Source organism: Balaenoptera borealis, assembly GCF_965194805.1.
Source record: "Balaenoptera borealis genome assembly, chromosome: 11".
Taxonomy (NCBI): Eukaryota; Metazoa; Chordata; class Mammalia; order Artiodactyla; family Balaenopteridae; genus Balaenoptera; species Balaenoptera borealis.
Genome location: NC_138868.1, coordinates 54140045 through 54162610, shown reverse-complemented (window position 1 = coordinate 54162610; position 22566 = coordinate 54140045). Strand labels below are relative to the sequence as shown.

The 22566-nt window shown below is 54.7% G+C and overlaps 1 protein-coding gene and 1 pseudogene across 12 annotated transcripts in view; both read left to right on the top strand.

The window, feature by feature from the left end:
- GDPD5 (glycerophosphodiester phosphodiesterase domain containing 5) overlaps positions 1 to 22566 on the top strand; it is a 91338-nt gene that overhangs the window by 36958 nt on the left and 31814 nt on the right. For all 11 annotated transcript variants that reach the window (XM_082343170.1, XM_082343173.1, XM_082343168.1 and 8 more), the window contains one exon: positions 10849 to 11025. In XM_082343170.1, coding sequence (XP_082199296.1) covers positions 10909 to 11025 — 117 coding nt within the window. In that variant the 5' untranslated portion in view covers positions 10849 to 10908. The remainder of the gene's footprint in view (positions 1 to 10848; positions 11026 to 22566) is intronic.
- LOC309606306 (protein SET pseudogene) lies at positions 6467 to 10222 on the top strand (annotated as a pseudogene). Its single transcript has one exon. The product of its transcript is annotated as a protein SET pseudogene (transcript).

Genomic DNA, 22566 nt, shown 5'->3' with positions numbered 1-22566 from the left:
GGTTCCCCCGTCCAGTGATTCCTCTAGCAGGGACGGGGCCTGGGGTATCGCGTGTCCCTATCACCTGCAGGGTCGCAGATACTGTGGCTCTTCAGAAAAGCTGGGCCAAATGGATCTGAAGTCTCCGCCTGGGGAAGCTCCCAGCCTGGTGGGCAAGGCAGCTGCGGAAGCAGATAATTCCTGTGCACAGAGGCCTATGATCGTGTCTCAAGAGCTCTGCCTGGTGATTCGAGCACAAAGGGAAGAAGCAGTGGGCTTCTGCGGGGGGATCAGACCAAGCTTTGTCCAGGGTGCATTTGTTAAGATGGTTGGGATTTGGATCGGGGGGGGGGGGTGGGGGGAGGGCTCTCGTGGCAGAGGGCCCAGCATGAGCAAAGGTACGCGGGAGGCGGGAGGCTGGGAGGTGCCATGTGCTTGGAGCCGCGTGAGGAGGGGCAGGTGAGGCTAGACAGGTAGGTGTGAGGGGAAGGAAGCAGAGAGATTCCTAAAATGGCAGGACCTGCTTCTCCTCCCATCCCCAGGGCCTGCCTGGGAAGCCTGTTTGTATAACAACTCTGCTCTTTTACATAAATAAATAACATAAATCATTGCTGTCCGTTCCCTCAGGGGCTAAAAACTGGGCAGAGGCGAGTTTGCTAAGTGCGTGTCTCTGCCGGACTCAGCTTCCTCCTCTCCTCCTCCCCTTCAGGGCCCCCTCCTTCCAGAGACCCAGGGAGAGGCATTGGAAAAAGCCAGCCGGGTTCCTGTGACTGAATCACTGGGTGCCTGGGAGGGGCTGGGGCGTCCACCAGGGGTGAGAGGATGGTGAAAGTCTCTCCCCTGACCAGGCCCCTGGCCTGGCGCTTTGCTCACTCCAGGGAGAACCTGTCCGTGCTGGTGGGCGGAGGGGGGCTGGGGGCAGGCCACTCCTCTTAGCGGGGCCTTCCTTCTGTCCCCGTTTAAAGAGGGAACCGCTTGGCCCTCCGGGGAGGGAGGGGCCTGTCAAGAGGCGTAGGCAAGCCCATGCAGGCCACTCTGCCAGGGAACCACCACTAGCGGCTGTGCAGAGGATTTCTGCAGGGAGGGGAGGCTGGATGGAGTAGCTCCGGATCTTTCCTGGTGCTGACACTTGATGACTTTCATATTCTGAAATCCAGGGTTAGTTCTAAGATCCCTGTTGGATTGTGCCAGGATTCCATGATTGTAAGAGCCCTGGGGGAGGTGATTCTAAGACTCTGGTTTAGAGAGTGTGCAGGCTGTTCCTGGTGAGTGCTCAGCCCAAGCTCATAGCCCTGACCTGGGGAAAGAGAGATCCAAAGAGAGGTCCTCTCTGTGCCAAGAGAACCCAAGGGCCCTGGGCAGGGTCCTGAGCCTGATCCTCGTTCAGCCTATGGCCCCAAACATGCAGGTCTGTCCCCCAAGGGCCTTAACCAAGGGTGCAGCTCAGCAAACCTGTCCTGCCCTCCACCAGCCTCAACCTCCTCATCCATAAAATGGGGATCCAGTACTTACCCGTGGAGTTGGGGCCACGCTTCAAGGAGACGATGTGTGTGGAGGCTCCTTGTACACTGCAAAGCGCTGTGAGTGTGGTTATAATTGTAGCTGCTGTTGCTGCGATGAGACTGTCTCCTTGAAAGGAAGGGCCACATCGGATTCTCGGTGAATCTCTCTCAGGTCCCAGCAGTGCCTGGCACATAGCAGAGGCTTCTCAAACATACACTGAATGAGTAAACTGGGTATGGAACAGATAGTACCAGAGGCCACGGTTCCGAGGAAGCCAGCCCTTCCCGAAGGAGAAGCAGGAAGTGCTCCCTACAGGAGGGCAGCCCGGAGGGACAGAAGGGGACCCACAACTGGGGTGAAGCAAGCCTGCTGGGAATTTCCCCAGAGGAAGAGCAATCAGAAGTCTTCTGGGACAGAAGTGTTGGGTAAACAGGAGGCCCTGGCACCACGGTGGAAAGAGATTAACAATGACCGTAATTATGGCATGATTGATTCTTTGACAGCTCCTGTTGAGCACCAGCCTAAACCACTGAGTAGCTTTTCCCCCAAAGAATGAGTGGCCATGACGGGGCCACTGGCCCACCAGGCCTCCTTCGGGGCACCTCCTCCCCCAGCCTCTCCCCACCGGCAGCTGCCTCAGTGACAGACTTCCTTCCTCCCTACATCTGCCTATCTTCTCTGCTGATTTCATTAGAATCTAGGGCTTTCTCTGAGGCCCAGAGAAGTGGAGTGACTTGCTCAGGGCCACACAGTGAGATGTAGCAGCCCACATCTCTCGGTTTAAGCCATCTGATGAGGCCCGTGCAGTGGGGAATGTAGTGACTCTTGGAGCGTTCCTCAAAAGCTAAGCCCCGGAGGCTGTGCTGGAGAGCAGTAGGGTGGGGCCTGGGATCGGATGGTCTGGGAGCGGGAGGTCCCAGAATCAGCTCTGTCCCCGCATCTCCAGCCCCAGCTCTGGGGCCAGGGATTTGTTTTGTGGATTTGGATTTGGTCGATTATTTGGAGAAACAGCCCAGCCCAGCAAGTTGCCCGGGGGTGCCCTGCTGCCCCTGGGTCCCCAGCGGGCTGGGAGGCTACTGTTGGAGGAGACACCCCCGTCACAACCAGATGGAACCCACACGGGACTTAACTTGCTGCCGGAGCCCTCGGCCCTGGGAGAGGCCCTGCTCACCCCCCTGCCACCACGCTTTCCCTGTGCTGTCCGCTTACCTAGAGCCCCCTTCTCTCTCCCCCTTGTGCTACAAATCCTCCCTTATTTCTGAGTTCTGTTGACATCCACGCTCTCCAGGAAGCCGCCCTGCAGCGCGGCTAGGGGAAGCACAGGAGTTTGGGTTCAGAAGAGACCCTGACCCAGGCAGGGCTGAGTTCCTGGAGGAGGAGCTGCTGCGCTGAAGTGAGCAGGAGTTTTCCGGCCTCAAGGTGGACAGAGGAGCCCAGAGCTGAGGTGGTTTCACAGACGCACCTGCATTGGGAACAGGGGATGGGCATGCAGCGAGGAAGGACCACAGGGAGCCCTGGTCTTGCTCCAAGGCCATGTTCCCTGAGCACTGTGGGAAGGAGTCCCCACAGCCCTGTGCCTTTTACTCCTTGGGTTTCACTCTAAGTCAAGTTTGGGGTCATCACTGTGAGTTATCCAGGCCGTGACTACCTATACCTTAGTCCCTGTCAAAGATGGTAGAGGCACCTGGACAGGGGCAGAGCCCTGGCCTGGGGCTCAGGATGACCAGGCCTCTAACCTCGTCACAGGCCTTCCTGCAGGTTTCAACCTCGTCTTGACTGCTCTCCAGTCGGCGGCGGGCTCCTGACTTCCAACCATTGGTCCTGGGAATGGAGGGGGCTCTTCCCCGCCAGACCAGGCAAGGACTGTGGGATTTGTCCTTCCATCCTCCTTGAGCAATCCCACCTCTGCTTATCTCCCGAGGATGGGGAGAGAGCAGGTGGATAAAGGGTTTTTAGAAGCTGAGCGCCGAAAAGGCCCTTGGAGATCATCCGATGTTGTTCACACCGTCCCATGATACAGACGGGGAAGCTGAGACCAGAGGCTTGTGGAGGTCACCCAGCCTACTGGTGGCTGAGCTCAGCCTCAGCCCTCCAACCCCGGGTCTGGGCTGGGGTTGAGGCGCAGTGAGGGCGGCCATGGCCAAGGAGACGGGCCCGGGGCTGGGGGGGGGGGGGGAGGCGGGAAGGGGGAGGGCGTGGTTCCACCTCCACATGTGCGCCCTGCCCTCTTCCCTAGGCCCCGGGAAGGCTGCCGGAGGAGGTCAGGTCTCCGTCTCCCCCAGCCCTGCACCCACTGTATGTGGGAGGGTCCTTTTTCCTGCCCAGAGTTCTTGGTCGCACTCCATGCCCCTGCTGCCCTGGTGCCAACCAAAATATTGAACTTGGCCCTTGAAGGTGCAGTTTTCAGTGACACATGCTACAGCTGTCATAGACACGGAAGGCGGTAGAAACGTGGGCAGACGGACCCTCCATCTAGGGCTGGGGCCGTGGAAAGACTAGGCTTTAGAGTTGGCAGCCCTGGTTTCAAATCCTCTCTTCTCCATGGTTAGCTGTCTGGCCTCGGGTGAATCGTGTAATCTCTCAGGCCTAGATCTATTGATCCAGCTGTCTATTGATCAATTGATATAGATATTTAAATTAAATACATATGTATTTAATTAATAGATGATTTTTTTGGTGACAGTTTTAGAAAAATTGATCGGAAAATACAGAGTTCCTACATACTCTCCTTCCCCTACCCCACGGTTTTCCCTGTTACTAACGTCTTAGGGCTTAACATTTGCTGTAATTGATGAGCCAGTGTTGCTACAATATTATTAACTGAAGTCCATAGTCTCCATTAGGGTTCACTCTTTGTGTTATATGTTCTGTGGGGTTTGACAAATGTATAATGACATGTATCCATCATTACAGTATCATACAGAATAGTTTCACTGCCCTAAAAATCCCCTGTGCTCCCCACCTCCAACCCCTGGCCACCACTGATCTTTTTACCACTTCTTGGTTTTACCTTTTCCAGAATGTCATACGGTGAAATCATACAGTATGCAGCCTTTTCCCATTGGCTTCTGTCACTTAGCAATATGCTTTTGAGGTCCCTTCATGTATTTTTATGGCTTGATAGCTCATTTCTTTTTACTGCTGAGTAATATTCCATTGTCTGGATGGACCCGTTTGTTCCTCCATCCACCTGGGGACCATATTTCTAACCTGTAAAAGAAGACTGTCAAGCTCTGCTTTGGACAGCTGTCATCAGGCGATGACACAGGTGCAGTGCTCAGCATGGTGCCCCACAAGCTCCCACACCACCTTCTGTAACTAGCTTCCTTCACTTAGCATAATGTTTTCAAGAGTCGTTCACGTTGTAGCATGTGTCAGTGTTTTACTCCTTTTGATTGCAGCCTTGGGTCCTTTTTGTGTCGTTCCATCTAGTGCCCATTCCTCAGAGAGGTAAAAGATAAATCTCCAAGCTCACACACAGCAAGTCAGTTGAAGGAGACCAGGCTGCAATCCAGGCACTGACACCTGGCCTGAGACTCTTTCCACTCTCAGGAAAGAGAGCAGGCCTGGGACCTGAGGCAGCGGGGTCTGGGGGCAGTGAGGGCCGGGCAACCTGCCAGTCAAGGGAGGGACGAGGAGCCGGGAAGTGGGTGAGGTGTGTTCCCAGGGTGTAAGGATGGGCGAGGCCCCTGGAGGTGTATGCCCACCCCCAGCATCCTTCACCCACTCCATAGCGGACCCTCACTCCGTCTCCCTCCTGACTCCCTCCTGACTCCCTCCTGAAGCCCCTTCCCTGTGCAAACAGGAGGCTGTGGCGGTTGGGGGCAGGGACCAGGAATTGAGCCAGAAAATGAGACTTTGGGCTGAGGAGGGCCCTCAGACATCGAGCTAAGAGGTGAGGGCTTTCTCTTGTCCCAGAGCCAGCAGGGGCTCCAGGCTGGGGATTTCTTTGGAACTTGGCTGATATCAGCAGCTCTGGGAGGTGGCTTGGAGAAGTCAACTGATGCTAAGTGATGCCATTAGCCCTGGCAGGAGGGGGGCGGTTGGGGAGAATCTGGTCTCTGGGGGCTTGTCCTGACCGCTCAGGGTCTGGGCAGCAGGAACTTCCGGGCCTTCTCGGAAGTGTGGTCCAGGACGCCCCCAGGGCTGCCTCCCCTTGCTACCCCGTGCTGGCCACTGGGGAAGTGGGAATAACTCAAGCTGTCCCCTGCGGGAGCAGGCATGTCAGCGGTGCTCCCACAGGCTGCCCAGGAAGAAGGAGGGATGCCAGGAGCCCTCTAACCAAACCTGGGGCTCAGGGGAGGCTCCCGGAGGAGGTAGCATCTGAGCGGAGACTCGAAGGATCAGGAGGTGTTAGCCAGGTGAAGGGACAGCAGGTTCTGGAGCGGTGAGGCTAGAGGAGCCAGATCCTGGTCATTTGTCTGCTAAAAACTCACTCTGACTGCAGGTGAGACCTTGGATTGGCAGGGCAAGGCCCACCGCAGGGATTCCCCATCCAGGGGAGAGGTGAGACTGGGCCACTGCCCTGGCAGTGGCCAAGCGGGTGCTGAGAAAAGGGTCTTGAGGGATGTTAGAGGCAGGTTGGGGGTGATGAGGAGGTCACTGTGCCCATGCTGGGTCTGGGTGACCCCCCTGGAGACAGCAAGGAGCCGCTGGCCATCTTGATGGCCCCAGGAGAACATGCAGAGGAAAGAAAAGAGGTTTGCCTCTCAAAGATGCCCCTGCAGTTCTGAACAGTGTGAAAATTCATGGTGGGGATGTGGGGGGAGGGGAATAGTTCCAAGAGCCACAGTCAGCTGAGTCCCGCCGGAGGCCTGGTGCAAGCAGCTCTACTTCCCTCTTTTCCAGATTTGAAATGGAAATTCCATTCCTGGGTGGGTTGTAATGCTCATTCATGGGGGGTGGGGGAGCAGGGGACACATGGGAATCAGTCCCAGGGTCGGGGGTCCTGGGAAAGGAATGGGAGGGCAGGGCCCCTGCCTGCAGAATGCCCACCTGCCGTGCCTCAGTCACTGCAGCCATGTGCCCTCCTGGCACCGCCGCCCCTCCCCCAACCCCCAGTCATCTGACCTTTTTTGGAAGTCAAGACAAAAGCTGAAACCAAGGCTCAGCAAAGAGCCCTGAGTGGCTCTGGCTACAGGGCAAGTCATTGGCCAAGGCAGGGTGAATCGAGGGCCCTTTCTACATGTTAGCTGCTTCCTCCCTTCCGGGGGAAGTAGGGGCAGGTGTTGTGGCCCACCTGACAGCAGAGACCCTCATCTGGGGGTGCACAGGGTGAGACGTGGTCCCTGGCTGTGGACTCGGGCCTTCTACCTCCTCTGGAAGGCTGTGAATGTGGGAGTACATATGTGAGCACACACTCCTTCCATTTTTTAATTTTAATTTTTTTTTTTTTGGCCACGCTGTTCAGCTTGTGGGATCTTAGTTCCCAGCTTAGCGATCGAACCCAGGCCCTTGGCCGTGAAAGCGCCAAGTCCTAACCACTGGACCACCAGGGAATTCCCCACACACTCCTCCCAGAGAGGAGTAAAGCTGAGAGGATCCCCTGCCTGCTGACCCCACCCCGACCTCCCCAACCGCATGGGTGCTAAGCTGACTGCCGCAGCATCCCCATCCTATACCGTCCCCCAGCCCTGGGCTCGGCTCGGCTCCGAGGGCCCCCAGCAGCCGCACCGTGTCCACATGCCTCCGCAGGCAGCCACGGGCACAGAGGCTGCACCAGACGATTCCCAGCAATTAGGAGGCTCCAGGTCGGTCAGTGTGCCCAGCAAGCTCCTAATGCGTCTCCGCACTCGGACAGGAGGCTGTAATCCCTGTGCTGAGGTTAGCACTTGGAGAGTGGGGGGGAGATAGGGGGTGTTGGGCAGAGGCCCTGAGCAAGGCCCAGACGTGGAAGTAGTTGGTGGGCCTGAAGCCCGGTGCCCCTATGGTGTGGCCTCTGGGGCGTTAGAGACGGGAGCTCATCCTACAGGCCTCAGCTCAGCACTGCCTCTGGGAAGCACGCCCTGACCCTCCCTGTACCTGTTAAGTGCCCACAGCACCCTTTCCCTTCTCAACCATATGCTGCACTAACAATACTGGTTCAGGAGCCGTGGTGGCCCCGTGGTTGCAGGGTCAGCAAACTTTCCCTATAAAAGGCTGGGCAGTAAGTATTTTAGGCTTTGTGAGCCATATGGTCTCTGTCATAACTCTGCAGTTATACTTAAAGCAGCCATAGACAATACATAAATGAGTGAGTGGGCCTGCGTCCAATAAACCTTTATTTACAGACTCTGAAATTTGACTCTTGTATAATTTTCACGGATCAAAACATATTTTTGTTTTGGTTTTTCCCCCCAACTACTTAAAAAATGTAAAAACCATTCTTAGCTTGTGGGCTATATAAAAACACGTGGCTGGAGTTCTCAGAGCTCCTGGTACAAGCTTCTTCCCTTGGGTGGATTCTTGGCTTTTCTCCCAGCATGGCCCCCAAACACCAGTCTTCACTTCCACCCCAAGCAAAGAAACCGAGACTGACTCCTGCCTCCAGGCCAGAGGAAACGTCTGCTTCTCCGAACTTGCCGAAGGAAGAAAAAGAACAGCAAGAAGCAATTGAATATATTGATGAAGTACAAAATGAAACAGACAGACTTAACGAACAAGCCAGTGAGGAGATTTTGAAAGTAGAATAGAAATATAACAAACTCCGCCAACCATTTTTTCAGTAGAGGTCGGAACTGATTGCCAAAATCCCAAATTTTGGGGTAACAGCATTTGTTAACCATCCACAAGTGTCTGTACTCCTTGGGGAGGAGAATGAAGAGGTGCTGCATTATTTGACAAGAGTCGAAGTGACAGAATTTGAAGATATTAAATCAGGTTACAGAATAGATTTTTATTTTGATGAAAACCCTTCGAAAATAAAGTTCTCTCCAAAGAATTTCATCTGAATGAGAGTGGTGATCCATCTTCAAAGTCCACTCAAATCAAAAGGAAATCCGGAAAGGATTTGACAAAACGTTCAAGTCAAACGCAGCATAAAGCCAGCAGGAAGAGACAGCATGAGGAACCGGAAAGCTTCTTCACCTGGTTTACCGATCATTCTGATGCAGGTGCAGATGAGTTAGGAGAGGTCATCAAAGATGATATTTGGCCAAATCCATTACAGTACTACTTGATTCCGGACATGGATGATGAGGAAGGGGAAGGAGAAGAAGATGATGATGATGATGAAGAGGAAGAAGGATTGGAAGATATTGATGAAGAAGGGGATGAAGATGAAGGTGAAGAAGATGATGATGAGGGGGAGGAAGGAGAGGAAGATGAAGGAGAAGTTAACTAATGGAACACTGATGGATTCCAACCTTCCTTTTTTAATTTTCTCCAGTCCCTGGGAGCAAGTTGCAGTCTTTTTTTTTCTTTTTTCTCCTCCTCTTGTGCTCAGTCGCCCTGTTTTTGAGGTCTCTTTTCTCCTTTATACCATGGCTCACAACTTATTTTGGGGAGAAATACCTTGAGCAGAATTCAGTGGGAAAAGAATCTCTACCCCTTTCTGTTCCAAATTCATTTTTATCCCTTCCTGTCTCAAAAAAACTTTATAGAATCAACACCACCATGCTCTGTGGGAAAAAAGAAAAACCTCCTGCTCCCTTAGCTCTGCTGGAAGCTGGAGGGTGCTAGGCCCCTGTGTAGTAGTGCATAGAATTCTAGCTTTTTTCCTCCTTTCTCTGTATATTGGGCTCAGAGATTACACTGTGTCTCTATGTGAATATGGACAGTTAGCGTTTACCAACATGTATCTGTTTACTTTCTCTTGTTTAAAAAAAGAAAAAAAAAAACTTAAAAAAATGAGGTTATAGAAGGTCAGCAAAGGGTGGGTTTGAGATGTTTGGGTGGGTTAAGCGGGCATTTTGACAACATGGCTTCTCCTTTGGCGTGTTTAATTGTGATGTTTAACAGACATCCTTGCAGTTTAAGATGACACTTTTAAAATAAAATTCTCTCCTAATGATGACTTGAGCCCTGCCACTCGATGGGAGAATCAGCAGAACCTGTAGGATCTTATTTGCAATTGACATTCTCTATTGTAATTTTGTTCCTGTTTATTTTTAAATTTTTCTTTTTGTTTCACTGGAAAGGGAAGATGATGCTCAGTTTTAAACCTTAAAATTATACAAGTTGCTTTGTTACAATAAAACTAAATGTGTACACACACACACACACACACAAAATATGTGGCTGGTTAGATTTGGCTATGAGTTATAGTTTGCCAACCCCTGGGTTAGAACAAGGAGCCAGACTGCCAGGCTCTGCTGTGTGACCTTTGACAAATGGCTAAACATTTCTGTGCTTCAGAATTCTCATCTGTAAAATGGGGATGATAATGATAACACTTGGAGAAAGTAAAATTGTACAACAGCTTTGGAAAACAGCTTTTGGCAGTTCTTCAAAAAGTTAGGGCTTCCCCGGTGGCGCAGTGGTTGAGAATCTGCCTGCCGATGCAGGGGACACGGGTTCGAGCCCTGGTCTGGGAAGATCCCACATGCCGCGGAGCAACTAGGCCCGTGAGCCACTGAGCCTGCGCATCTGGAGCCTGTGCTCCACAACAAGAGAGGCCGCGATAGTGAGAGGCCCGTGCACTGCGATGAAGAGTGGCCCCCGCTTGCCGCAACTAGAGAAAGCCCTCGCACAGAAACGAAGACCCAACACAGCCATAAATAAATAAATAAATAAATCCCATTTAAAAAAAAAAAAAACAAAACAAAAAGTTAAACATAGAGTTACCATATGACCCAGCAATCCCATCCCAAAGTATGTACTCAAGAGAAATGAAAATATACATTCACACAAAAACTTGTTCATAGCAGAGTTATTCATAACAACCAAAAAGTGGTAACAACCCAAGTGTCTACCAACTGATGAGTGGATAAAATGGTATATCTATACAATCAAATAATTTTGTCATAATAAGAAATGCAGTACTGATTCATGCTATAACATGGATGAACCTTGAAAACATTAAGTGAAAAAAGCAAGACGCGCAAGACCATATATCATATGATTCCATTTATGTGAAATGTCCAGAATGGGCAAATCCGTGGAGACAGAAAGTAGATTAGGTTGCTTGGGGCTGGGGGGTGGGAGTGAGGGAGTGACTGCTAATAGGTATGGGGATTTTTGTTGGATGATTAGGTCATGGGTGGGTGGCAGGGGACTGTCCTAGGGGACTTGCAAGGATGGGCCTCTGACTCCGAGAGAGACAAGGACCCACGGCAGGGCTCTGAGCAGAGGCTGACCCTCCCTGACCTAGACTGCAGTGACACCTGCTGTGCTGGGGCCAAGTCCCCACCCCTCCCCTGCCTCACAGTACTTTGTTTCCTCCCCCAGGACCAGCTGGGGGCCTCCATGGGCGCCTGAGAGCAGGGCGCCAGGGCCGCGGGCGCGAGCATGGTGAGACACCAGCCCCTGCAGTACTATGAGCCGCAGCTCTGCCTCTCCTGCCTCACGGGCATCTACGGCTGCCGCTGGAAGCGCTACCAGCGCTCTCACGATGACACCACACCGGTGAGCTGTGCTGGGATGGGGCCAAAGGACCCAGGGAGCCCCAGGGCCTGGGGGAGGGGTCTCAGCTCTGACACCCTGCTGTGTGGCTCTGGACAGGCCAATGCCCTTTCTGGGTTTCAGTTTCTCCTTCTGTAAAATGCGCCTATGGAAATTCCCGAATCTACCTGACTAGGTGGGCAAGGAACATGGGTGTAGCCAGCTGTTGACTCCCCTCTGACAGTGTGGGGTGTGGGCTGCTCTTGAGGTCTGGGCAGGGAGGGCTGCTCCAAGAGGGTGGGGTCCCCCAAGGTGAGCAGAAGTTCTCAGCTTCCTGGCAGATCCTGATGGGCAGGTAAGCAGACGGGTGGCTCTTCAAGGGGAGGGTGAAGGGCTGGGCCAGGCCATCCTGGAGCCTGGGAGCTGGCAGGGCCATGGCCTGGCACCAGGGCCCAGTCACCTGAGCCACAAGCCTGCCAGGGCTGGCAGCAGGTGCTCAGCTGGATAAAGAAAGCTTCCCTTAGTGTTCGGCTCCCCAAGCCAAACCCCACGCCACACTTCCGTCCCTGGGGCACCATCAGCCAGTGGATCCAGTTTCTTCTCTGAAGGAACCCAATTCCTTCAGGAGGGAACAGAGAGAGAGATAAATGGTGTTTATCTAAAAGCTTTGCTGCCTGGAAAACAACTTTCTCCTCCCTCCTGCTTGTCTGAACAAAGAGGCCAGCCTCCAAATTCAGCCAGCCCCAAAACAGGCTGGAGTGGCCAGGGCCGGAGGTCAGAGGCCAAGCATCACCAGACTATCTGGATGTGGAGGTTGGGGAAGCTTGTCCACCTCCCTGCCCTCCTTCTCTGCCTGTGCTGGTAGGGACAGAGGAACAGAGCACTCGACTGAGTCAGGAGCCTGTTCTCATGACCCCCAAATGGTAAGAAGCAGGTACCACCTGTGGGTACCTGGCCTGATTCATTGCCGTGTACCCACTCTAGCACACAGGAGGCAACATGCCCAACTGAGGCAAGGGAGAGGAGGGGCCTGCCCAGGGCAGCCTGTCCGTCCTATGTGCTGTGCTCCGAGCTCCATTCTCCCCTGAGACAGTGGAAGGAAGGCAGCAGGGCCTCCATGTGTCAGGAGGGCAGGAGCTCACAGTCCGCTGGCACCCAGGTGTCTGTCTGTGTGCCGGGCGCTGAGCTGAGCGCTGACACGCGGCCACCCCTGTTGCTCCCAAGCCCGTGAGCTAGATGTCATCGCCACCGCTCCACATGCGGAAACAGAAGCCAAGGACGTCCGTGACCAGGACGAGGTCACGCAGCTAGAGAGAGACAGGGCTCGGATCTGGCCCTGCATGGTGTCCAGCACTCTTGGTGGGGGTGGGATGGGAAGACAGCCGAGGCTGAGGAAGGGAGGAGAAGGATGGCTAAGCTCCCAAGCAGGAAGCCCTTGGCCGTCGGAAGAGACACTGGAGGAAGGCGGCTCTCTCCCAGGGCACCTCACACCTCTTGGTGGGCCCGGGGCCAGCCAGTCCCAGGCTGTGGAGTCAGGAAGTGATGGGTCTTGGCTGTGGCCCGCCCAGGTCCCAGGCTGGAGGAAGTGGTAGGCTGAGGCCAGTTTTGAGTTGACTGGGGGCCCAAGCGGCGTAGGCTCTGCAAATGCCAAGGCCTGAGGTGCCAGGTATGGGGCAATGGCCGGAGGCTGCAGGCCACAAGCCTGGGAGAGGCTGGGAGAGGGGAGAGGGTTTTGCAGCAACTCTGGGTGGCAGAGCCTCTGCAGAAAGGGCTGAGCTCACCTCAGGCAACCCACACCTCCCAGCTGAGGATGAGTGGGCCCGGCCCTTAACTCAGCTCCACTCCTGCTTCCCCTCCCACTTCCTGGGTTCCAGCCTCTGCCGGCTCACCCTTCTCTCCCTGGCTCTCCTCCCTTCTCTTTTCTCTCCCCAGTCCCTCCCCAGACAGCTGGGCCAGAATCATAATGGGGGCTGGGCTCCTGGCCTGACACAGTGAAGGCAACAGCAATCTGGTGTCTCAAAGTCAGGGCTGGTGCAGAGAAGCTGCTCTGTAAATTTTGCTGAACAAATAGAGGCCCAGAGTGAGCTCTGGGAGTGCAGCTTGGGGAGTGAAAGGAGAGCCCCTCGGGCCTGGAAGGTGGAGGAGAGGCTTCGGCCAGGGGGAGTGGGCCCAGCTTTGGGCCTGTGCCTTTCCTCATCCCCACCTTCCCCTCCTCCTTTGGGCATCCCCTTACCCCTCCACCCCCCCACCGCCCCCACCAGGCACTGCCTCCCCTCAAGACCTCTTGGGGGAACCTCTTGTGTCTCCCAAGTCAGGGAAGCCTAGGGTCAAGTTCTTCAGTGAAGCTGAACCTCTCTGGGCCTCTTGTGTGCAGTGAGGTGACACACAGGTGGTGAGTCGCAGAAGCACTCATCCTCAGGCTGGGAATGAAGTGTGAGTGACAGTTAATGTTTATTGAGCACCTATTGTATGCAGGGAGCTTATGGCTTACAGGCATTGCCCTGTTGATTGTTCTAACACCCTTTTGGGACATGTTTAATTGTTATGCCCTGTTTATGGATGGGGAAATCAAGGCTTGAAGCCCCGTCTGTGATAGATTTGCAGCAAGAGCGTCAGGAAGTTGGAGGCTGCCGGGAAGACAGGCGGGTTTTAAGTCTGGGTGTGTTTATTTATTTATTTATTTATTTTAAATTAATTAATTAATTTTTTTGGCGGCGTTGGGTCTTCGTTGCTGCGCGCGGGCCTTCTCTCATTGCGGCGAGCCAGGGCTACTCTTCGTTGCGGTGTGCGGGCTTCTCGTTGCGGTGGCTTCTCTTGTTGCGGAACATGGGCTCTAGGTGCGTGGGCTTCAGTAGTTGTGGCACGTGGGCTCAGTAGTTGTGGCTTGGGGGCTCTAGAGCACAGGCTCAATAGTTGTGGTGCACGGGCTTAGTTGCTCCGTGGCATGTTGGATCTTCCCAGGCCAGGGCTCAAACCCGTGTCCCCAGCATTGGCAGGTGGATTCTTAACCACTGAGCCACCAGGGAAGCCCCAAGTCTGGGTGTGCTTAAAGGAGAGCTTACAAGGAGAAGAAAGGCGGGACAGGGAGGAGGACTTGGGAAGTTGCCTGACAGAGAGAAAGAGCAGGGACCAGGAGCATTTGGGACAAGTTGGGGAATGGCTTGAATGCCAGGCTACGCACCCTCAGTGCTTCCCTGGTTAAGAGGTGGCCCCGCGGTACTGGACGGGGATCCTGGGGAGGGAAGAGGGGTGCAGGGAGCCTGGGAAGGAGCCCCCGCCCCGCCGCTCTCCATCCAGGCTGGCCTCCTTCCTTCCTGCCCCTCCCCGCCCCTCACATTCCCACCTCCTCCAACCCTCTGCTCACACTGTCCCCTCCCCCCAGGACACACACTTGACAAATAAGGAAACAGGAAACTGAGGACCAGAGAGATGAAATGACATCCTCTCCTGCCCCCCAACACCGAGGGAGTGGAGGAGCCTGGCAGCAGAAGGCTGGCTCACTCGACAGCTAGGAAGGGGAAGCAAAAGCTTTTTCTAACTGGGGATAATTAATTGGTTGTTGTCTGTGACTCATTACTCTAATATTGCCAATTAAGGATGGGGTAGGACAGAAGGCAGCTCTCAGGCCATCCCCACAGGGGCCCCTGAAGACTCTGCATCTGTGGGAGGCAGCACAGTGTCAAAACCAGCTTCTCTGTAGCAAGAGGGACATAGGTCGGATGCCTGGTGGAACTTCCAGCCCGAGACATTGAAGGAGACAGTCAACTCTCTTGCACTTCTATAGTATGTTTGCCTCTTGAAGGGTGTTTTAAGCTTCTTTTGACCCCCTTTATCTTACGGATGGGGCTTCAGGAAGAGGAAGTGATTTATTCAAGCCGAGGAGTTGAAGGCACGGCTTGCACTGCGCCTGCTTGCACCCCGAGTCCCGTGCCCTCTCCCCCGTTCCACACCAAACAGTCTTGTCTGGGATGCGTTGGTTACTTACTCAATCAACAAACCTGTCCTGATACCTGCCCTGAGTCCAGGGGTCACAGGTATATCAAACCTGGTTCCTCCCTCCCTTGAAGGGCTCCTAAGTGGGTGGGGAGCAGATCAGAACTGACATCCAGACCACCCAGGGTGATCACTGCCGGGGCCCAGGGACACCGCAGGCAGGAAAGCTTGCCTGAGCTGGTGTCCGAGAGAGTTAGCCTGTCATGTCATGCCAGAGTGGGGAAGGCAGGGGAGCTGCGTGTTACAAGAGTGTCTTGTGTTTGGGAACTGAAAGTGATTTGGCCCAGTGCAGCTCTGGTGTTAGGAGGGAGAGCGTGTGGCCAAGGGGACCTGAGCCAGAGGCTGTGCTGGCGAGCCTGCACTCCATCCTGGGAGGTGGGAGCCCAGTCGGATTCGGTCTGTGCAAGGACCACTCTGGTTCAATCATGGAGAATGCGCTGAGGGGCCTTGAGTGGAGGCGGGGACGGCAGGGAGCTAGACAAGAAAGGCTGAGGCCTCAACTAGGGGGAGGGGTCTGCAAAGAAGTAGCAAAGGGAGGGATTCTAGAGGCACCTAGACGGTGCATTCAGCAGACTGGCTGCGGAAGAGAATTTTGATGATGCCTCCCGTCATCCCATGATTTCCACCTGGCTGGATGAGGCCATGCCTGGAGTCGGGAAACCATGCTGTGCCCAGGGGGTGTGTGAGAGGCGGTGCGGTCTCAGGAGTGTCCAGGAATAGCGCAGTGGGGGTGGGTGGAACACAGACAAAATAAGCCCCCCCCTCCACCCCACCATTGCCTACATCTGTCGATGGGAGCCCCTCCCACCATGGCAGGAAGACACCTGCTGCTGGGAAATCCATCAGCACTCCTTCACCCTTCACCCTCCACACAGCCATCCCAGGATAACCTACCTCACCAGTTCACAGCACTGCCCTTCGCTCCGCTGTCCCCTCTGCCTGGAATGCCTTCTCTCTGGTCTCTGCCTCTCAAGGCTCATCGCAGATCTCTATTCCTCTAAGAAGTGTCCCCTTCAAACAAAAGAGTCAGGCCTCCTTCCCTTCCTCTCCCCTTCCCCTGGGCTCCCGCAGCACCTCGGGCCTGGGCTGCCCATGTGGGTCGTGACTTCCTGTTTCTCCCGCTGGACCGTGAGTGTGCTGAAGGCAGGGCCTGGCTCAGAGGAGGACCTCAGGCAAGGAGTGGGAGGATGACTGAGCCGGTGACTTGAGGAGCAAGTGAGGAAGCCAGTGAGGGTGGGGAGGCTGGACCCCCGATGAGCTCCCGGGTGAGCACCCCAAGGAGCATTGGGTGGTCTGGAGAGTAGGGGCGCATGCTGCATTCCAGTGCCCCTGGCTGTCGCTGACAGGGAGGGGTGCTGACTCAGCCGAGGGACCTCCCAGGCCACCCTTGGAGAATCAGGCTCTGCCAGTGGGAGGAGGAGGGCGTGAGTTTCCCAGCTGGCTCCCCACGTTCTTGTCCTATCAACACCACGTGGGCCTGTGACAGGGCTATGGGGCAGGGAAGAGTGGATCTCGCTCAGGAATCAAGGTGGGCTCCCTGGAGGAAGCAGCCTTTGGAATGGGCTCCAGGGTGTGACTGGAGTCAGCCAGACGTACCTGGCCATTCCTGGCTAAGGGAGCTGCGGCCTGGACTCTACCCTGCCTCCTCCAGTGACTTAGTGTGTGGCCTTAGACAAGGCCAGACCCTTTCTGGGCCTCAGCTTGCTGTGGGTGAGGTGGAGGTACAAACCTACGCCCCAAGGGTCCAGTTAGATAACAGATACCAACGTGTCTCACATCCTGAACAGGACAGACCACTGTTCCAACTTGGGGAAAACGTGTCCTCCCTACACACTTTCAAAGGGATGGCTGTTCCCTTCTCCGGTGCTTTGGGGGAAAGGGGCCCAGCAGGTCAGAGAGGAGCCCTCTGAGCTTCAATTCTCCCACTTCTAAACTGGCGATGATAAGGGCCATTTTATCCTATAAACCTTGCAGGTTTGCCATGAGGATAAGAAAATGGTAGATGATATTATTGCATCCATGAGAGAGAGGAGAGGCTGGCAGAAGCTGTTGCAGCGCAGGGAGCTACGGATTTATTGCTGTAATAAAGCCAGGCCGTCGCTGGCTTTCGGGAACCCCCGCACCCCACCTCCTCCTCTCTGAACGGCACTGAGGGGGCCGGGCGTGGTCATGCCACGCTCAAGGGGAGACGAATAAGCTCTTGTTCATGACCTCTGTGATCACCTTGAGTGTCTGCTTAGGGAGCATGTATGGGGCAGGAGGTGATGGGCGTCAGCAAGAGGCTGTGGCCACTCCCCACCCTGTGGCCTTGGCCGGGCCCCCTGCAGGGCGCTGGGATAATCCCTCCTAAGGGCCCCCAGCTCTTCTGCTCCTGTCTCCCCAAGGGCAGATGCAAGCCACAGGATGGTCGGGGAAGGACGGGGTGCTCCAGGCTGAGCCTGGCTTCATCCTCCTGCCTAATGAGCCACTCTGAGTGCACCCTGGCAGAAGCAAGGGCAGACAGAGGCCTAATTGCCCAGCTCCCTGTAGCCCAGAAAAATAAATCCAGCCTCTTAGGCTGTCAGGAGCTGGCTGGGGGGTGGGGATTTTAATCCTTTTCCCTGCTCGGCCCTAATGCTGAGATCCATCTCAAACCTCCCTAGGCTGCCCCCTCCCCCAGATCTCCTGGGTCAGAGCCAGAGTAATCCTGCCAGGGCTGCCCAGCTCTCTCTTCTGGGAGCTCCACACACCGTTCCCAGCTGACATTCACCAGTCTCCCCGTTAGGAACTTGGCGAGGATGAAACAGGCGGATGATTGGAGGAGCCGGTGTGCCCGAGGTGCAGCCTGCAGGTGGACAGACTAAGCGGGGAGGCACCCCTCAATCGCTCTCCAGTCTCTGCAAGGCTGTGTGGTGCTGAGGGCACAGCTGGACTCTGGGGCCTCAAAGCAGAGCTGGGACCCCAGGAGTGGCACAGGGAGCTGAGCTCAGCCACGTGGAAGGAGCTGTGCCAGGCAGAGCCAGCACGTGGGGAAGGGCTGCCTTGGGACAGACTAGAAAACCTAGAAACAACCCACACACATCTGAGAGTGTGCTGTGTGGTAGACAATCATGGAAATCATTGCAAATATCACAAACCGTACAGGGACAGCTGAAGTATCCATCTGGTAAAAGTAAAATTAGATCTCTGTCTCTTAACTCAAATCAAAAGAAATTCCAGGTCGATAAAATGTATTTTTTTCTTTTTTTAAGCTCCTTTTTTTCTGTTTAGGAAGCACACATTTGTTGAGAAAATTCAAACAACTCGGAAAGATGTAAAGTAAAAGAAATTCTAATCTTCATGCTTTAGAGGAAAGGCTTTAAAACCTCTCTCCATACACGTATACACACATATAGAGCTATAGATAGGTGGATTACAGATTCAAGTGTAAACAAAGAGAAATTATCAGTGTAAAATATGAGTTAAATATATGATCGTGGGCCACCTTCCTTAAACACGATACCAAAGGCAAAAACCCATAAAGGAAAAGAGGGGTAGATTTGACTGAGTAAAAATTTAAATATTTTAAACAAAAAGCATGAAAAACAAAATTAAAGTCAACTGATAAAATAAGAAAAAATAGACAATCTATATGAAAGTTACTACTCTGACATAGAGAAAGCTTTTATAAACCCATAAGAAGCCAGTTGTCCCAAACAAAAGCTGCCAGGCTCTGTGCATTTGCACCTTCCGCTCCCTCCCTCTGCCCTTACCTTGTAAGGTAAGCCCATTCCAGCAAGCCCATTCCTTTCAGCTTTGCTGCAAGCATCTCCTCCTCCAGGAAGCCCTCCAGACCATCCCTTCCCCCATACCTGGCAGTGTGCTCCTTGGTAGCCCTTGCTTGCCCCATTCGCCACACTCGTTTCTAGGATTGGCGTTGCCTGCTGGCTGGTCAGTCTTCTGTGCAGGTTGCTCAGAGGAGAGTCCAAGCCTGATCTGTCTCCCAATGTCCAGGCTCAGCACACGTGTAGAATGACTGGAAGAGAGTGGTGGCGCGGATGTGGAGGGGAGATGCTGGAATTTAGTTTGGTGTGGGGTATGAAGTAGGGGTCTAATTATATATTTTTTTACCAAATGGATGTCCAGATGTCCCAGTACCATCTGTTGAATTCTCCATCCTTTCTGTACTAATTTACCTGGTATTAATCCTGTGTCCATCCTTCCAAGCCATTCCCTGTCTTTGGGTCTCAGTTTCTCCAGTTCTTAATTGGACCTTTAGAGGATGAGGCAAGATGATCTCTGAAATCTCTTCTAACTCTGAAATTCCAAGGTTCCTGCCCTGACACTGCCTGTGACTTGCTGTGTGACCTTGGGCAAGGCCTTGCCTCTCTGAGCCAGTTTCCTCCTTGGTCAGACAAGGATAATTACATGTCCTGCTTCTTGTTGCTTTGGGATAGTTGAAGAAGCTGGACGCGCCCAGAGCTGGGTGTGAATTCTGGCTCCATCATTATGTTTGCCCTTTGTGACCTTGGGCAGCTCACTTCCCCTCTCTGAGCCCTGGTTTCCTCCGACTATTCCGTCTGCTTTGCAGAGCTGTGGAGAGGGCGAGATGCGAAGGAGCAGGTAGAGGGCTCTTAGGACTGCCCCACCCCCAACTCTGCTAAGTGCTCACATAGGGCTCTGTCCTCCGTGGCCAGCGATGTGGGATCTTCTTCCTTCAGCCGTGCTGGCTCCTAGGACTGCAGCCTGCAGAGCTGGTCCTGACCTCTGCATCCCCCTGACCCTGTCACCGAACCTGGGCTGGGAGGAGGTGATCTCCTTGGCTGTCTTCATCAGCTGGGGAAATGTGATGTAGAGCTGGGGGCGGGGAAGACTTGATCACTGTCTTCACGTAATTAAAGGGCTGTCAGACACGAAATGATAATTACAGGAACGATCCTGGATTTGGCAACGTACAGCTTACATCCGTAATCCCATTTGAGCCTGGCAGTCCTCCTGTGAGGTACGGGTGATGTCATCCTCACGAACAGAGGAGGAAGCTGAGGCTTGAGGTCCTGAGTGATTGGCCCGCAGCCAGGCGGCTAGTGGTAGAGGGCGGGGAATGAAAATCCAGCTCTTGATTGTATTCCCCCACGCCCTGGTCATTTGACCCCAGTGTTCTTGCCCTTTTGCTGGACTTGTTCTCTGTGGTGTCAGAGAACCAGCTGCAGGGTGGCAGCCGAGGAGGCAGAAATCAGCTGCACCTCAGGCAGGGATGGAGGCAAGGACAACAACTTCTGACACCCTGCTGTTGCCAGATACTTCTGTCCAACACTGCCGTCCCCATTTTACAGAGCAGGAAGCCGGCGCTCAGGGAGGATGAAGCAATGTCTTCTCCAAGGTCACCCATTTAGTAGGTGGCCAGTCACACCCAGTGTTCCTGGACTCCCAGACACAGCCTGCCTCTATCCGGCTGCTGTCTCAGAGGGAAGAATTTTCAGCCCAGAGGAGGGCCCGGCAGCACCCACAGGGAGAGTGCCCGTCTCTGGAGCTGTGGGAGCAGAAGCAGGGCAAGGTCCTGTCCTGGAGGCCGCAGAGGTGGTCTCTGCCCCGGAGGACACGCAGGGGACAGGAGTCCAGCGAGACAGCTCTGCCTCCACCGGTGAACCTGAGGTCATGCTGGCACCAAGGGCGGGGAGGCGGCTCACGCTCAGGGGCCATCCTGACGCAGATTTGAGTCTCCAGGGTCAATTCTGGGGACCCAGGGGAGGTGCTCCAGACCCCGGGGGGACCCCAGCAGCGTGAGCAGTGTCTGTGTGTGTTCTGGCCCAGGGCCATGGTCTGGGGTGGGCAGGGGCCCACAGCGGGCAGCACGCGGCAGCAGCGGGGCCTGCGCTCACGCGTCCTGTGCGGGGCTGGGGTTTGTGGCTGCAGCGCTCTGTGACCCCGTGAGCCCCAGCTGCTAATAGGCTCTCTGTCCACACACACATTCTCCTCTAAATGCAGAAGGCTGGGGGTGCGACAGAGACAAGAGGGGTGAGGAGAAGACGTGACAGCCAACGGGAGACAGTGAGCAGGAGAAACTGGCATACGGTTGCCCGGTGTGGGATGGAGGGTCTCGCCTTCCTGGAGGGTGGGGGCAAGAGTGGAGGAGACGGGATGGGGCCGGGCCTCTGGGATTCTCCGCCACAGTCACCCCTGTAACAGGGATGGAGCCCGCTGCCCCACCCGCAGCCAGGGCCCGTCCCCTTCCCCAGCTGCTCTCAGCCCTTCTTCCTTGCGCCTTGACCGTCATCCTGCTCCCAGGCAGCTGCAAGACTGGAAGGAAGGGGCTGTGGTGTCACAGTGGGAGCTCCTTCCCTTGGCTCCCTGGGGACCCCAGGCTTCGCCTGAGGATAAATCTGGGGTTGGATGATGTCCTTGTCCACTGGTGGCCCTGAGACCTCCCTGCATCCCCACCGCGTCCACACCTTCTTCTGTTCCTCACACCATGTCTGAGCACCGCCTTGTGATCCGAGCGATGTGGGCCCAGGGTGCACAGAGATACCTCAGCCATCCCTGCCCTGAAGGAGTCCATAGCCCAGTGAACTGTCCCTTAGTGTGCACCTACTGTGTGCTGCTTGACGTATATCACCTCACTGAACATCAACCCTCCACAGTAGGGGGTGTTATTCCAATTTTATAGGTGAGGAAACTGAGGCTCAGAGGGGTTAAGTAACTCACCCAAGTGGCAGAGCCAGGTCTGTCTCCCTCGCGAGCGTGAGCTCTTTCCACCGCCACAATTCAGAATGTGATTGACAGTCAAGTTGATGGGTACCAAGAGTCTGTGCAGAAGCAGTTAAGAAAGGGAGGTCCTGGGACTTCCCTGGTGGTCCAGTGGTTAAGACTTACACTTCCCCGCCGTACTTCCACTGCAGGGGACGTGGGTTCGATCCCTGGTAGGGGAACTAAGATCCCACATGCCACGCGGCATGGCCAAAAGAAAGAAAAGAAAAAAGAAAAGGAGGTCTTGGGAGCAGGAGGGATGGGAGAGCTTCCTGAAGGAGAAGAAGGCTTGGCCTAGGGTGTGGACTCCAGCAAGAGAGGATAAAGGACTCTCAGGGGGCTGAGCTGGGTCTGGGATTAACATGCCTGGGTCCCAGAGGGCAAGGGTGGGTTTTGGGAGAGCTGTGCGGGGCTGGTTCCCAAGGGGGCGGTAGAGGATTGCCTCCTGCCAGGGCACCTGCATTCAACCCCACCTCCACTGCTCTCCGACTTGGTCACCTTGTATGCATTGCTCAATCTCTGACTCACCTCCACTCATCCATATTTGCAAATTAGCAAAGAGTGCCCCTTCCCCAGGGATCTTGACTGTTATCTGCTAGAAAACTGTCATGACAAATAAGGACATCAATGGTGACCATGATGTGAGTGGCACTTCTTAGTGTTGGCACTTCTTGCTCAGCCATATGTGGTGGCCCTTCTCTGAGTCTTGGTGTCTTTGTTTGCTCTGAGTTGGGGATAAATACCCAGGCATTGTACAGACTGGGAGGTGATGGAGGGCCAGTGGCTCCCCGATCCCTGCCAGCGTGGCCGTGGCCTCACAGCCTGCCTCTCTGGAGCAGGGCCAGGCTGGCTTGTTGGGGGGCGGAGCTG